The sequence below is a fragment of the Numida meleagris genome, chromosome 2 (assembly GCF_002078875.1).
Source record: "Numida meleagris isolate 19003 breed g44 Domestic line chromosome 2, NumMel1.0, whole genome shotgun sequence".
NCBI classification, from domain to species: Eukaryota; Metazoa; Chordata; class Aves; order Galliformes; family Numididae; genus Numida; species Numida meleagris.
In genome coordinates, this window is record NC_034410.1 from 66,271,153 (window position 1) to 66,283,921 (window position 12,769).

Consider the following 12,769-nt stretch of genomic DNA (forward strand, 5'->3'; position numbering starts at 1 on the left):
CTGGAGTTTTATGAGATGCTGTCTGTTGCATGGTGGGCATCTTTCATAGGAGACTAACTTTGTTTTCGAAGCCTTTTGCTGCTTTGAAAAGAGCTGTGAGAAAGTGTTCTGTTGCTTGTACATCTTTTGAGTAGAGGCCCAGCAAAATCACCAGAACCATTTTATATATGTGCTTTTAAGATGCCATTTTGCCAGGCGCAGTGACGTGAATCAAAATAGTAGTAGTTGATCCTCTAAGTACTATTTCAACTGATTGCAGAATTGCTGAACTGGAAGCAATCTGTCCTCCTTGTTTTGGCTCCTTCACAGTGGGGGGTAGATGGTAAACAGCCTGAATATATTCAACTGCTTCTGTTGCTGGCTATTTTCCCTCCTGGTGAGAGCAGAGATTATTGTGCTGGCCTCTCAGTGCCTACATCATGGAAAAATGGGGATGCCTGCCATGCAAGCTTGGGTTGCTCTGTGGGTGGGATGGTGCCAGATAGAATTTTGTGATGAGAGGGGCAATGTTAGTTCAGGGCATTTTTTTCAGGTTGTAATTTGCCAAAATGCCGGGAATCTTCTTGAGAAGAGGATAAGAATCTGTAGCTGCTCAGCCTTTGACAAAAGAGTTTGCTGGGATTGTCTGGCAGCTGCCCATCTGATGCCTCTTTACCTGCCAACTGTTTTAGCACTGGAAATTTCATAGTAAAGCAAATGAGAAAGTCTGCTGTCTAGCACATTCAACATCTTAACAAGCTTTATTCCAATTGTCTTTCTCCATCTTGTTGGGGCTCAGGGGGTTGAGGTTTAAGGAATGCATAGCCTTACCTTCTAGATCTCAGATTTCCTTCAAAAGGGATGTTTTGGTCTTTTTCCCCCACCTCTAAACATACAATATGAAAAGTTGAAGTTTGCTGAGCAGCTACTGCTGTTGCTGCTGGTGGATACAAGTAATAGAAATGCAATCATTGCTTTCCACAGGCCTTGCTATTCACATAGTGTTGGAGGATGCATGGGATGGGTGTGTTTGTATATATATGTATAATTAATTAATTGCGAGGAAAGTAGGGAGCAATAGGATGTAGATGTGCATAAGCTGACAATGCACGTCTGTGCATTGTGGATCACATATGTGAAGTTTGTTTTGGAGAGATTTTTGAATCCTCCTGCAAGAAATTAAAAGTTCTCAAGCATGAATTGCCAATTAATTTTACATACAAGGACATGTGTGTGTATTTGGAGCAGAACAGCTGAAATAAATTTGTTTTCAGTTAACAGTAAGCTTAAAAAAGCTTAGTATTTTTCTTCATACAAAGCATTATCCATCTGCATATGCATCCTTAACTTTCATAATTAAATCGGGAGCATTTTAAGTGTTAAACTACTACAGATCCTAAGGGGTTACTTTTTTATATTATAATTCTGGAAAATTTACTGTATGAAGTCATGACTATAAATCATTACTCAAATAATCAGACATAATAGAATTAACATACTAGTAATGGAAGGTAAAGATATAATTGCAAGATGTCTCTTTCTGTTCCAAGATTTTTATTTCATAGTTTGTCTGTGGCATGCTGATGGGGATGGTAATTTTTTTAGCATGATGATAAATAAAACTTATTGGCCAAAGAGAGGTCCCCTTGACATTGCTATGGTAGCCTTCCTTCATCACAGTCTTGTTATGAGCGCTGTCAAATAGTTTAACTTCTATAAGGCATGAATGATGTGTTGGAAAGATTAATTTTGTCAGGTATACTTATGAGAAGAGTAGCTAACATCTCATAAGGGATAGTTTACAAGCACTTGCACAATTAGCCCAATTGTTTTGTTTCATTATTAATTATGTTTATTCATGGATGAAGCTGTGATTTTAGTGTCTGGAGGTAGAAAGCTATTTTCTGATAGGTAATTTGTTTTTCAAGGTGGCTTTCTTATAGTGCCGCCATCATTTCCCGTGGAGAATGTAATTTTAAATCTCTACAGTTCTTATATTGTGAATATCTTTGTATTATAATTAATATATGTTACCATTCAGTTCTTAGTTTTTTTGTTTAAATTTAAGGGTGCTACACTTTACTGTACATGAGTATACATATTCTGCAATGCTTTCTTGTTCAAAAAAGGAGGACAAATTTGAGTTGACTAACTGCGTTCTCTTTGTGTGTCTTTGTTAATAGAGAGAGTAGAACTTCTTAAGTATTGTTGTGTTATGGAAAAATACTTCATTTTGCTGATTGGGCTTCTCATTTTGTATTTTGTAGAACTGGATTTTGGTGATGGGTAGCTGGGAAGAACATACACATCCATAACTTTATTTCTTTGTAGAGTTTTCTGCGTAGAGTTCATTATCTTTTTAATAATGATCAGTAAATCCATTTCATTTCTATTAATATTAATGGCACACGTGCCTTAGATGACCTTGAGAATACATTAGCATACTAGTAGTGCCTCTGGGTTTTTGCATACTAAAACACAGGGAAATAACTGATCAGTTTATTCTTTTCTCTAGCACTATCTGTTTAGTATTCTAAATCTTCTAAATGGTTATTTTAGTTAAAATTAAACTAACTGCTATTATCTTCACAGACTTGCATTTGCCATCTAAAACCAAAACCTACAGAACAGTTTCCCCAGTTTGGAAAATTAACAGTGCTCTTGCGAATGGCAACCCCATTTGATAAAATAATTGCATTCTGCATTTGACTTGCTGAACCTTTACTGTTTAAAAAAAAAAAAAAAGCATTTATTCTGTTACACTATTCCATGTGCAAAGATACTGGCAGCTGTCATCTAAGAAGGAATAGGTAGAAACTATAACTGTTCATTAGTAATAAAATGCTTATTGAGGTAATAGAGATGGTTTTAGGTAAATGACTGTATGGAAAGGTATAAAGTGAAAGACAAAAATACAACTTTTCTCGTATAATAAGCCTTTGCATTAAATAGGGTAAGGGTAAAACTGGCAGAAAGTCAAGGCCTTATACAACAGTAAAATTTGAATCATAGAATGTGCATGGTTGGAAAGGATCCATAAGGATCAAGGAGTCCAACTCCTGGTTCCACCCAGGACCACCCAAAAATCATACCATATGACTGAGAGCATTGTCCAGATGCTTCTTGAGCTCCATCGGGCACAGTGCCATGACTACTGGCTGTTCCAGTGCCTAGCCACTGGTAAAGAACCTTTTTCTAATGCACAACTTGAACGTCCCCTGTCACAGCTCCATGCTGTTTCCTCAGGTTAAATTGAGACAATGCAAATTGTCTCACACTTTTGATGTTTTTAAGATCTAAATAAAACTGTATAATATTTATTCCAGGTTTTTGAAATCCTTACCTAAAAGTTCTTACTTTTTCTGCCTATTAATCATGCAGTGGAAACTCCCAACTTTATTTGTTTCCTTGGGCAATTTCCTCTACCAAAAGACTTTAGCGAAACTTAAGAGATTAGAGATTTCATTGGGGAAGTACCAACATCTTCCTAGTCTACTTGAAGAATTGATTCCACATTGATTTATCGTTAGCCTTGGTGCATGCTCTCTGGCTACGTGCTGGCAGCCTCTGGCTCTGTAGTCTTTGGGGGTGAAGTTGGGATATATCAGGAAGGTGCAGAAACAACACTCTCTACTCTTCAATACTGTTTTCTAGAATTCCTTCCAAAGTTAAAATAATCAAACATTTGCCATAACCTTGTCATCTTTTGCTGCCCTGTTTCTTATATGTTATTGAGTGTATTGAACTCCACAGTACCTCTCTCCCTCTGCTCATTTATAGATACCATCTTTAGATTTTTCTAGATGCAAAACAGCTGAACATTTAAAATACAGTTACTTATTTAACTTTTCAAAAAGTAGGATATGCTTGTAAGATAGAACTTTGCTTTCGTGTTGTAGAAGACTCCTGCACAATACAGCTGTGCTCTGAACTCAAAGCAAACAGTAGCAGTATACTTCAAGATACTATTAGTAATAAAAATTCAGATTGATCAAGCACAAAATCCTCCTCATTTATTTCAGGGCTCAAAAGATAATGTGTATGTATTCTTGATGATGCATCAGCTGTTTCTGGCTGGCAGACAGAAGTAGTTCCTGAAGCAAACAATTGGGAATAAGTGTTTTAAGGCACTGGTTGCATAAGAACAAAAGCTGCCTCATGATTCTGCTTAGTGGTGACCCAGGTGATTGCTGCAGATTAAAATAATAGGAATGAGACCCCAAGGCTGGGTGTGGATTGGATACACAAGGCATGTGAGGGAGTGCAATGGAGGGTGTCACACTACTGGGCTATCATGTGCTGAGGACTCAGTGGCATTGTGGAGGATGTGAAGGAAAGCTTTCCTGTATTTGTTCATCTGCTATCACAGCATTGTGATCCATGTCAGTGTGTGCCTGTGGTGCTGGGGGTGAGGGGGTAGTGGCTATGGTATGGATGATAATTTGCCCAGGAGGTCTTGCCTGCTGTCGTCCTTAACCTGGAACAAAGTGGCATGAGACTTGCCTCTTTTCTTCCCTGATCGGTGGGGGTTGGCTGACTGGCTTGTTTTTCCATGGTGCTACTTCCTGTAAAGGTAGAGTCAGATAAGTTATTTAGGATGATAATCAAACTCATTAAAATCAAATGTTTTCACCATTGACTTCAGTGCAGTCAGGTTACTCTGGTTAGGGGTCTCTAACAATTTCCTGTAGAAGAGGAGACCAGCTCTCAGAATTCTTTAAAGAGATTGTTAGACGTCACCTATTGCAACTGTGGAACCTGAACAATTCATTCTACACTGACAAGCTTACAAACAGCTTACAACCATGAGTACCACATCAATTAAATGGCTTAATTGTTGTGTGTGTAGTGCTTCTTGTCTGCAGCAATGCTCAATAATAATGCACAAGGGAGAGAATTTGTATTATCAAAATAGGTGGAAATGTCAACATTAAAAAAAAGTCTTAATGAGAAGTTCTTAGGGTAAATTAGTTAGCAGAAATGTTGACTTGTGTGGAAAAGAAATGGCTTATTCCCCTAATGAAGTTCTGAATCGTTTTTGTTCCAGAGTCATTTTTGATTACATAGTAAAGTTTTTGTGCCTCTTCCTCTGTTTGTGAAAAGATGCATTAATGTTAATATATATTGTTTTCTTGTACAGACCACTTTCTGATTCTGAACAGATCAACTTTTTAAAGAAAGCAAGACTATATATTCAGCAACAAAAGTACAATGAAGCAGTAAGTGTCTTTGCTATGTATCTTCTAGAAACTTTGAGAACTTCTGCAATATGTAAATATATTTCAATTTGTTTGACTTAAATGAAATCTAGAAATAACTTTTTACATCCTTCTGATGTGCATCTCACTTATCAACAAAAAATCCCATTGTATGTCTCAAATTTTTGCATTTCATGACATCAGTTCTAACAAGTAATTCTGACTTACTCATTTTTTCCTTGTAATTCTTAAACATTTTGTTACCATTTCACAGTATACTAGCACACAACGTTTATATTTTCCACTGTTAAAAGAGTACATTCAAAGGGAAACTAAGGAGTGTAGTTCATAATCATCCTTCCTAAGCTACTAGCTGCATGAAAAAAGTATGTCTTGCTCCATCATAGACACTGTTTTGTTTTGCAGTTCTCTTACCTGAACCAGCTGTTCATGTTTTTTATTTCACTTTTCAATTTATCAGAAACTGAAAGCCGTATGCAGAATCATTCTGTACTTCCCAGTTTTTAAATACCTTTCTAGGCATTTGCTGCCACTCTCTGAGACAGGATACTTTACGATGGCAGTTCTCCAGTGTTTGCATTTTGACACTCACAGAAGTAATTTGTGGGGCTAAATGGTACAAAGAAGTCTTCCATTTTAACATTCAGTGTAGTTACTGACTTCCGTGTTAAAGAGTACATGATGACAGCAGGTGATTTGCAGATGACACCAAGTTGGGAGGGAGTGTTGATCTGCTGGAGGTTAGAAAGGCGCTACAGAGGGACCTGGATAGGCTGGATCAATGGGCTAAGGTAAACTGTATGAGTTTCAATAGGGCCAAGTGTCAGGTCCTGTATTTTGGTCACAACAACCCCAGGCAACCCTACAGGCCTGGGGAGGAGTGGCTGGAAAGCTGCCTGACGGAAAGATACCTTGGTGTGCTGATGGACAGTCGGCTGAATATGAGCCAGCAGTGTGCCCAGGTGGCCAAGAAGGCCAATGGCATCCTGGCTTGGATCAGGAATGGTGTGGTGAGCAGGACTAGGGAAGTAATCCTGCCCCTGTACTCGGCATTGGTGGGGCCCCACCTCAAGTACTGTGTTCAGTTTTGGGCACCTCAGTACAGAAAGGACATTGAAGTGCTGGAGCAGGTCCAAAGAAGGGCAACAAGGCTGGTGAAGGGCTTGGAGAATATGTTCTACAAGGAACGACTAAAGGAACTGGGGCTGTTTAGTCTGGGGAAGAGGAGGCTGAGGGGAGACCTCATTGCTCTCTTCAAATACCTGAGAGGTGATTGCAGTGAGAGCGGGGTTGGTCTCTTCTCACTGGTGACAGGACAAGGGGAAATGGCCTCAAGTTGCGCCAGGGAGGTTTAGGTTGGATGTCACAAAAAACTTCTTTACAGAAAGGGTTGTTAAGCACTGGAACAGGCTCCCCAGGAAGGTGGTGGAGTCACCATCCCTGGATGTGTTTAAAAACCGTTTGGATGTGGTGCTCAGGGACATGATTTAGTGGTGGGTTGTTAGAGTTAGGGTAGCATGGTTAGGTTGTGGTTGGGTTTGATGATCTTGAAGGTCTTTTCCAACCTGAGCAATTCTATGATTTTATAACTGTATGAAAAAATTTAACCTGTGAGATTGCTTTTAACTTGGCAACTGCATGGAAGAATAATTCCATGAGGTGCTAGGGTTCAGCTTTTTTTTTTTCTTATCTGCTGAACAACTTATTCTTTTTCTGAGATATCCTAGTATTTTGTGTGTCATAGGGAGTAATGACACGTTATTGGTTGAGGTTTTCTCAAAATGAGCTGGAACTGGAACTCAAGTGCTCAAATTGAAAATAATATTGCTTCTCCTGGGAGGTGGATGTGAAATGTCCACTACTGTGTCTAGACTTGAGAACCATACTGAGTGAATTCATAGAGTTGATAAGAACTTAATTAAAAAAAAAATTCCCGGATACCTAGGCATAAAAGAAGCTTCATCATGGATGATCAGATTCTTTTTATTTACATCCTCACAGATCTTTCCATCAACCAGAGAATGCTTTGTGTTCACAAAGCGTTCACAAATTGCACAGCTGAGTTTCCCATCTTTGGGAAAATCACTGGGGTCAGCACACCTCTGCTTGAGGAAAGACACTCAGTGGAAAACCGGCCATCACTAATTGGTGAGGGATGAACTGAGATAGGAGGACCTATGATTAGACTGAGTAAAACCTAGTTGCAGATGCTTCTGTAGTCTTTCACCTATTTAAATGTGGTACCTTGAGAAGCTCAGGACTGCTTTTTTGATGATTCACCTGTGAAGGTCAAATATGTTAAAATGCTGATGGGAAAAACATGTGGTGTGTTTTCTAGTAGATCATATTCAAGATGTGCTGCCTGCATAGCTTTCCTCATCTCACCGCTGTTGTGGCTCAGAAGGGTGGCAAAGGAGCCAAGTGATGGTTGATTTTATGTCCAACAGCAGTCTAAAGTAGAGCCTACTCCCACAGTCAGTGTTGGCCAAAACACTACACCTGATTGCACACACATGCCAAGAGCATCAAAGCTCCTTGAGCTCCAGCTGCTGTTGGTTAGGTTGATTTGTTGCATGGAGCTCAGACTGCTTTAAACTGATGCTTGTATATTTTGTCTGCCTCTAGGTATCTCTGTGCAAAACCCTGATTAACCTTGCTTTGGAAGGGCTGTCATATTACCATACTTATGACAGGTTATTCCTGGGCCTAAGCATTGCAGTAAGTTTTGTGGGCTGGACAACTTACGTGATTCTGGTGATTATCAAGACTCACACCAATTTGATTGAGGCTACTCAGAGTAATAATAAGGTAGGTTGAAAATTTGCAGGGATTTCTGTTTTCAGCATTATATGTATGCTTGGTCTCTTTGTGCAGGAGACCAATCTGCACACCTTCCACTGCCCAATTCTTTTGACCTCACAAGGAAATTGGGAAACAGTGGAGCTAGATGCTCCAATGTGTTACTATTGGGTCCATTAATTAGAATCAGTATTCCCATACGTTCTTTGTAAGTCAAAATTTGCATTACTGTGTTTTCTGAGTTTCTTTCCCACAGCTACGCAATTTACTAAATGCTAATGCAAATATAATAATTTGAAACTATTTGAGTGTCTATTTTTAACTAGAAATTAATTATTAGCATTAATTGTAATAAAATTTGTACTCTAGTAATTTTTTTTACAATAATACAGACTTTGCACTTTCATTTTGATTTTTGCTCTCTAGTGTAAGGCACAAAATTTGCGTGTAAATTCTGTTCCTGTCTTCTGTGCAAGTGAGTAGTCAGTCTGCAGAATCCAAGCAGTTCCACAATGGCATTTTTTTTAATTTATAACCTGTTTTAATAGAAAGGTGAACTGTGATTTCACAGATCAGCTTACTCTTTTGTTCTTTATGATTTGCAAGAGTAAAACAGAAGGCATCAAAGCTGAAAGAAACTTTCTTTGACAAGATTATGATGGCTGGATTTTTCACAATGTACAAAATCCTAGGAAATTCATTTTTGTTTCAGTCATTCATCAGAGAAGAGATACTTTGAAAAGGTGAATAGGCAAAATGCTAGCATTTCGCTAGGGAAGGTTTAAAGCCTTATGGAAAAAAAACCCTCCCAGACTTCAAGAATTTTTTTTCAGAATGAACTGAATTGTTCAATTTGGTAATATAAATGAGAAGGTGCAGTTACTTAGCATCTTTACTGCCTTTGTTATGTTACTCTGAGAAAATTCCTATCATGTTATCTTGATGTTTTTACAACTGGCTGAAATGAGAGAGTCTCGGCCTTTAATGAAAATGATCAAACAAAATTGAATTGGAAAATATGCGTAAGTGTTGTGCATGACTTAGGATTTCTTTCATCAAATAACTCAGAAGAAATAGTTCAGGATGCTTGTTATGTTAGATATGAAAAAAATCATTACAAAAAGTAGACTGAATATTGGTCATGTTAATAAATTAAGTAAAACTATGATATTTTTGGTCACTGTTAAATTTTTTAATTCTAAAATAATTTGATAAATACCATTTTTGAGATTTTACTGAAGATATATCTTATGCCAGTAATGCTGCTGGAAAAAACTTGTGCATAGAATTTTTCTTTTCGCGATTTTAGCAACAAACCCTTTTCTGTAGGAGTGTATTTTTTTAGTGTTGCTATATGCTTAGGGAGTCACAGTATGAGACCAATACTTCTGACATGGAAGTTATTTGGTTTATAGATAATAGTGGAGCTACTTAAAGAATATTGCTGAGAAACTAATCTACCACTGACAGCCTTCTGCGAAGTACAGCCTTATAAAATCTGGTAGCAGCCTTTGAATAATGAAACTTCATATCCTGTATATATCATCTATAAAAGTTTGTGGCTTCTTGTGCTACTTATGAAAAAACACTTCTTTCTTTTAGAATAGTGTGTTGTTTCTCTTAGCAAGAAGCCTAACCTTTTAATCTGCTTTTAAACATTCAGGGAAAATGCAAATCTGATTTCCATCTTCAATGCATGGCCAATTATTGGATTGTATAATCTTTGCCTCTGTATGAAATAAAATGTTGATTGTGTTTGTCTACTCATTCAACAATAAATTATATTGTGTGCCTATCATATCTATACATATTCATTTTGCCTACATGACTGCAAATGTAAAGTTTAAAACTAATAAAACAAAATTGCATGAGATCAGCTTTCTATATGACGTTTTTTTCCTTAATGGCATATCTTAGCAGAAATTTTATTTTAAAAATCATTTAGAACTTGCATTTGCTGTCAGTTTAGATCAGGGCTGTTTTATATCAGTTACAGTAAGGGAAAACCAAAAACTGCTAACTCATCAATGTGACCTGCTAATTGTGTGTCTTGTCTTCTTCAGCATATTTAACGTAGTCACATATCTTCCTAAATAGCTCATTCTAAGAAACTGATCTTACGGAAGAAGGTAGCTCCTTCAGTCATTCCCTACAGACTGAGTGCTGCTGTGTTACTAAAGCTGCCTTTGCTACCTCAAATTGCAGTTCTGAAAGATAAAATTCTTTTAAATCTCATGTAATCTTCCCTTACCTCAATGCCCCTGCATAAGGAAAAGTAGTTCAGTGAACAAGTGAAAGGTGGATGGATTGACTGTTTAATGCTTCTCTTTGTACAAGTGGGAGATTGCTGCTAACTGATGATTAGTCCCCATCAGCCTCCATGAGTTCTTCAGCAGGCACCCTGTTTTTTGCATCAGGAAAAAATCGGGTTGACTGATGGAGCACCTTCTGCGCTACTGTCCTAGCTTTTGTCTCTGTTTTGTTTGCAGCAAATTGAATTTGACTAGTTTAGCTTAATGCCCAAAGGTGGAAGCAACACTTCCAAGAGTTTAGCTGTGGAAGGCTATTGGCAAGCTACCTTCAGTAGTTGTCCCTAAATCCTGAAGAGTTTATTTTTTTCTAATGCTATGATCTTGAACTCAAGAGGTTATGCTCCAAGTCTATTTTTAGAACCGAAATTTAAGAGTTGACTTTTTTCCAAGACACAGCATTCTGTCTTCCACTGGACTTAAAGAATCTGTTGAACATATATCACGCTACATGCATTAGGCTTCCAGGTGCTACAAGTGGGCTTTACTTGTACAGAACTTACTGTAGGACCTTATGTAGAGAAATATTTGGAATTTCAAATCCTACTGTCAGTTTTTGCATTTTGCTGGGGACAGCGTCCAGAGTTGTTTTCATAGTCACAAGGCGGCTTGAGCGGCATTTTATCATAACATTTGCTTTAGGGTGTAACTTGCAAGTGGAAAATAGCATGTTGTTTAAATCGTTTTACTGCTGTTTCAGCAATGTTTGCCAAACTGTTTGTTTTTCAGGAATCTACTGGTCCCTTGTATGGTTTTACGTTTGTTGGGATGATAATAGCGTTTTTCTTGTTGATTCAAACAAGCCCTTGGACATACTATGTATACTGTCTGTTGCCAGTACCCGTATGGTATGCAGTTGTGAGAGAGTGAGTAAAGAATATGTTCTACAAAGAATGATTTATAAAACCAGATCTCTGTTTCCTTTTTGTTAACAATTAAATTATTCCTGTTAAAATTGCTGAAATGTTTTCTGAGGTATTCCAAAGTACTCTGGTTTATAATCCACTTGACCTGTTGAGCAGTTTCCAAACAGATTAATACAGCTGCCAGTTCTATGAGATAGCTTTTCTATTAAGAAACATAAATTCACGTCCTTCCAAGATGAGACGTTTTTAGTACTCTGGTAACTGAAGCAAATGGGTGTTAAAATCTTGGGCAAATTACTTGTAGCAGCTGACTGGTTTTGTAAAATGGGGTGGGTTGATCCCTTTCTTCAGTTATTTTTAAATAATGTGATCCTGCAAAGTGTTGGGTATGTGAACTGCATTTGCTTTTGGAGAGGATGTGTCAGTCGTGTTGAGGGTTGTGCTCTGTTATTGAAGCAAACTTGTCTCGCTTGGCTCTCCTTTAACTTGACTGAATGCTTCACATCCAAAAAGACTTGTTACTTTCTGATTTCTATTACTTCTATAATCCACTGGCAATTCTGTAGATACCAGCTAGGTATTATTCAGGGAAAATGAGACCAACTGCAGTTAGATAATGAGCTGCCTCATAAAACACTGGAAGAGCTAACTGGGGATTTTTTTTCTCTCTAAAGCTTGTGAATGTTTCATCAGCTATGATAGACATTAAGCACAGCATAACCAAAAATGTTCATAAACTCAGAGTCAATTTGGATAAAGAGCAATCTGAAGTTTGTCCAAATACTTACAAAGATATGCCAGAAATGGGAGGGAAAAAAAACCTGAAAGGTTTTATTGTAGGTTTTATATCAAATTCAACTTGGCAGAAGGTGCCTCAGGCCATCACTCAGTCTGTTTCCTGGCTGCAAGCAGGATCAGCAATACCTTAATCATTTCTTGTGCTCTGACCCTTCACCCCCGCCTTTCGAAGCTAAAATTGTGTATTATTTCTGTTGTATTAAAATAATCATTGTCTTGTTCCATTGTTTTGAACAGACTTCATGTTATTCAAGACCTTGCTGCAAATCTCTGGTCACTTCCTCTCGGTCAGTCTGTAGGCTTCCTCCTGATTTGTATACTGGGAATTGAAATACTAGTAAGTATTGTATTTGTATGTATCAACGGAGTATCTCATTGCTAGCATTTTCTCTTTCTGAAGAATTGTAAATTTTATTTAATGTGTGTGGTTTTCATTCTTATATTGGATTTTCTTTGTTAGGTTTTCAGCTTTTTCTACCGCTTTACACTTACTGTGGGTCTGCTTGTCTTTGCTGGCTGGCCAGCGATCACGCAGCTGTGGGTTCAAGCAAAGGTACTGTATTTGGTTTGCTTAACAATAACAACAAAAAGGCATTTAATAAGGATGTTGTGGTTAGTCTCTTCTGATTCTTGTTCAGTCATGCTCTTACTCTGTTCTCTGTTGTCAGCAGCATGTAGCAAAGCAAAGGAATTTAATATGATCTGGATAGATTTCTCATAGACAAGACAAGCAAGAATGCAGCTTAGGTATCAAAACTGATTTGTCTGACATTGTGACTGACAGCTGACATTCTAGTGT

The 12,769-nt window shown here is 37.8% G+C and overlaps 1 protein-coding gene across 5 annotated transcripts in view; it reads left to right on the plus strand.

The window, feature by feature from the left end:
• PIGN (phosphatidylinositol glycan anchor biosynthesis class N) overlaps positions 1 to 12,769 on the plus strand; it is a 107,817-nt gene that overhangs the window by 56,066 nt on the left and 38,982 nt on the right. For all 5 annotated transcript variants that reach the window (XM_021389087.1, XM_021389086.1, XM_021389084.1 and 2 more), the window contains 5 exons: positions 5,120 to 5,198; positions 7,824 to 8,006; positions 11,036 to 11,172; positions 12,208 to 12,307; positions 12,431 to 12,523. In XM_021389087.1, coding sequence (XP_021244762.1) covers positions 5,120 to 5,198; positions 7,824 to 8,006; positions 11,036 to 11,172; positions 12,208 to 12,307; positions 12,431 to 12,523 — 592 coding nt within the window. The remainder of the gene's footprint in view (positions 1 to 5,119; positions 5,199 to 7,823; positions 8,007 to 11,035; positions 11,173 to 12,207; positions 12,308 to 12,430; positions 12,524 to 12,769) is intronic.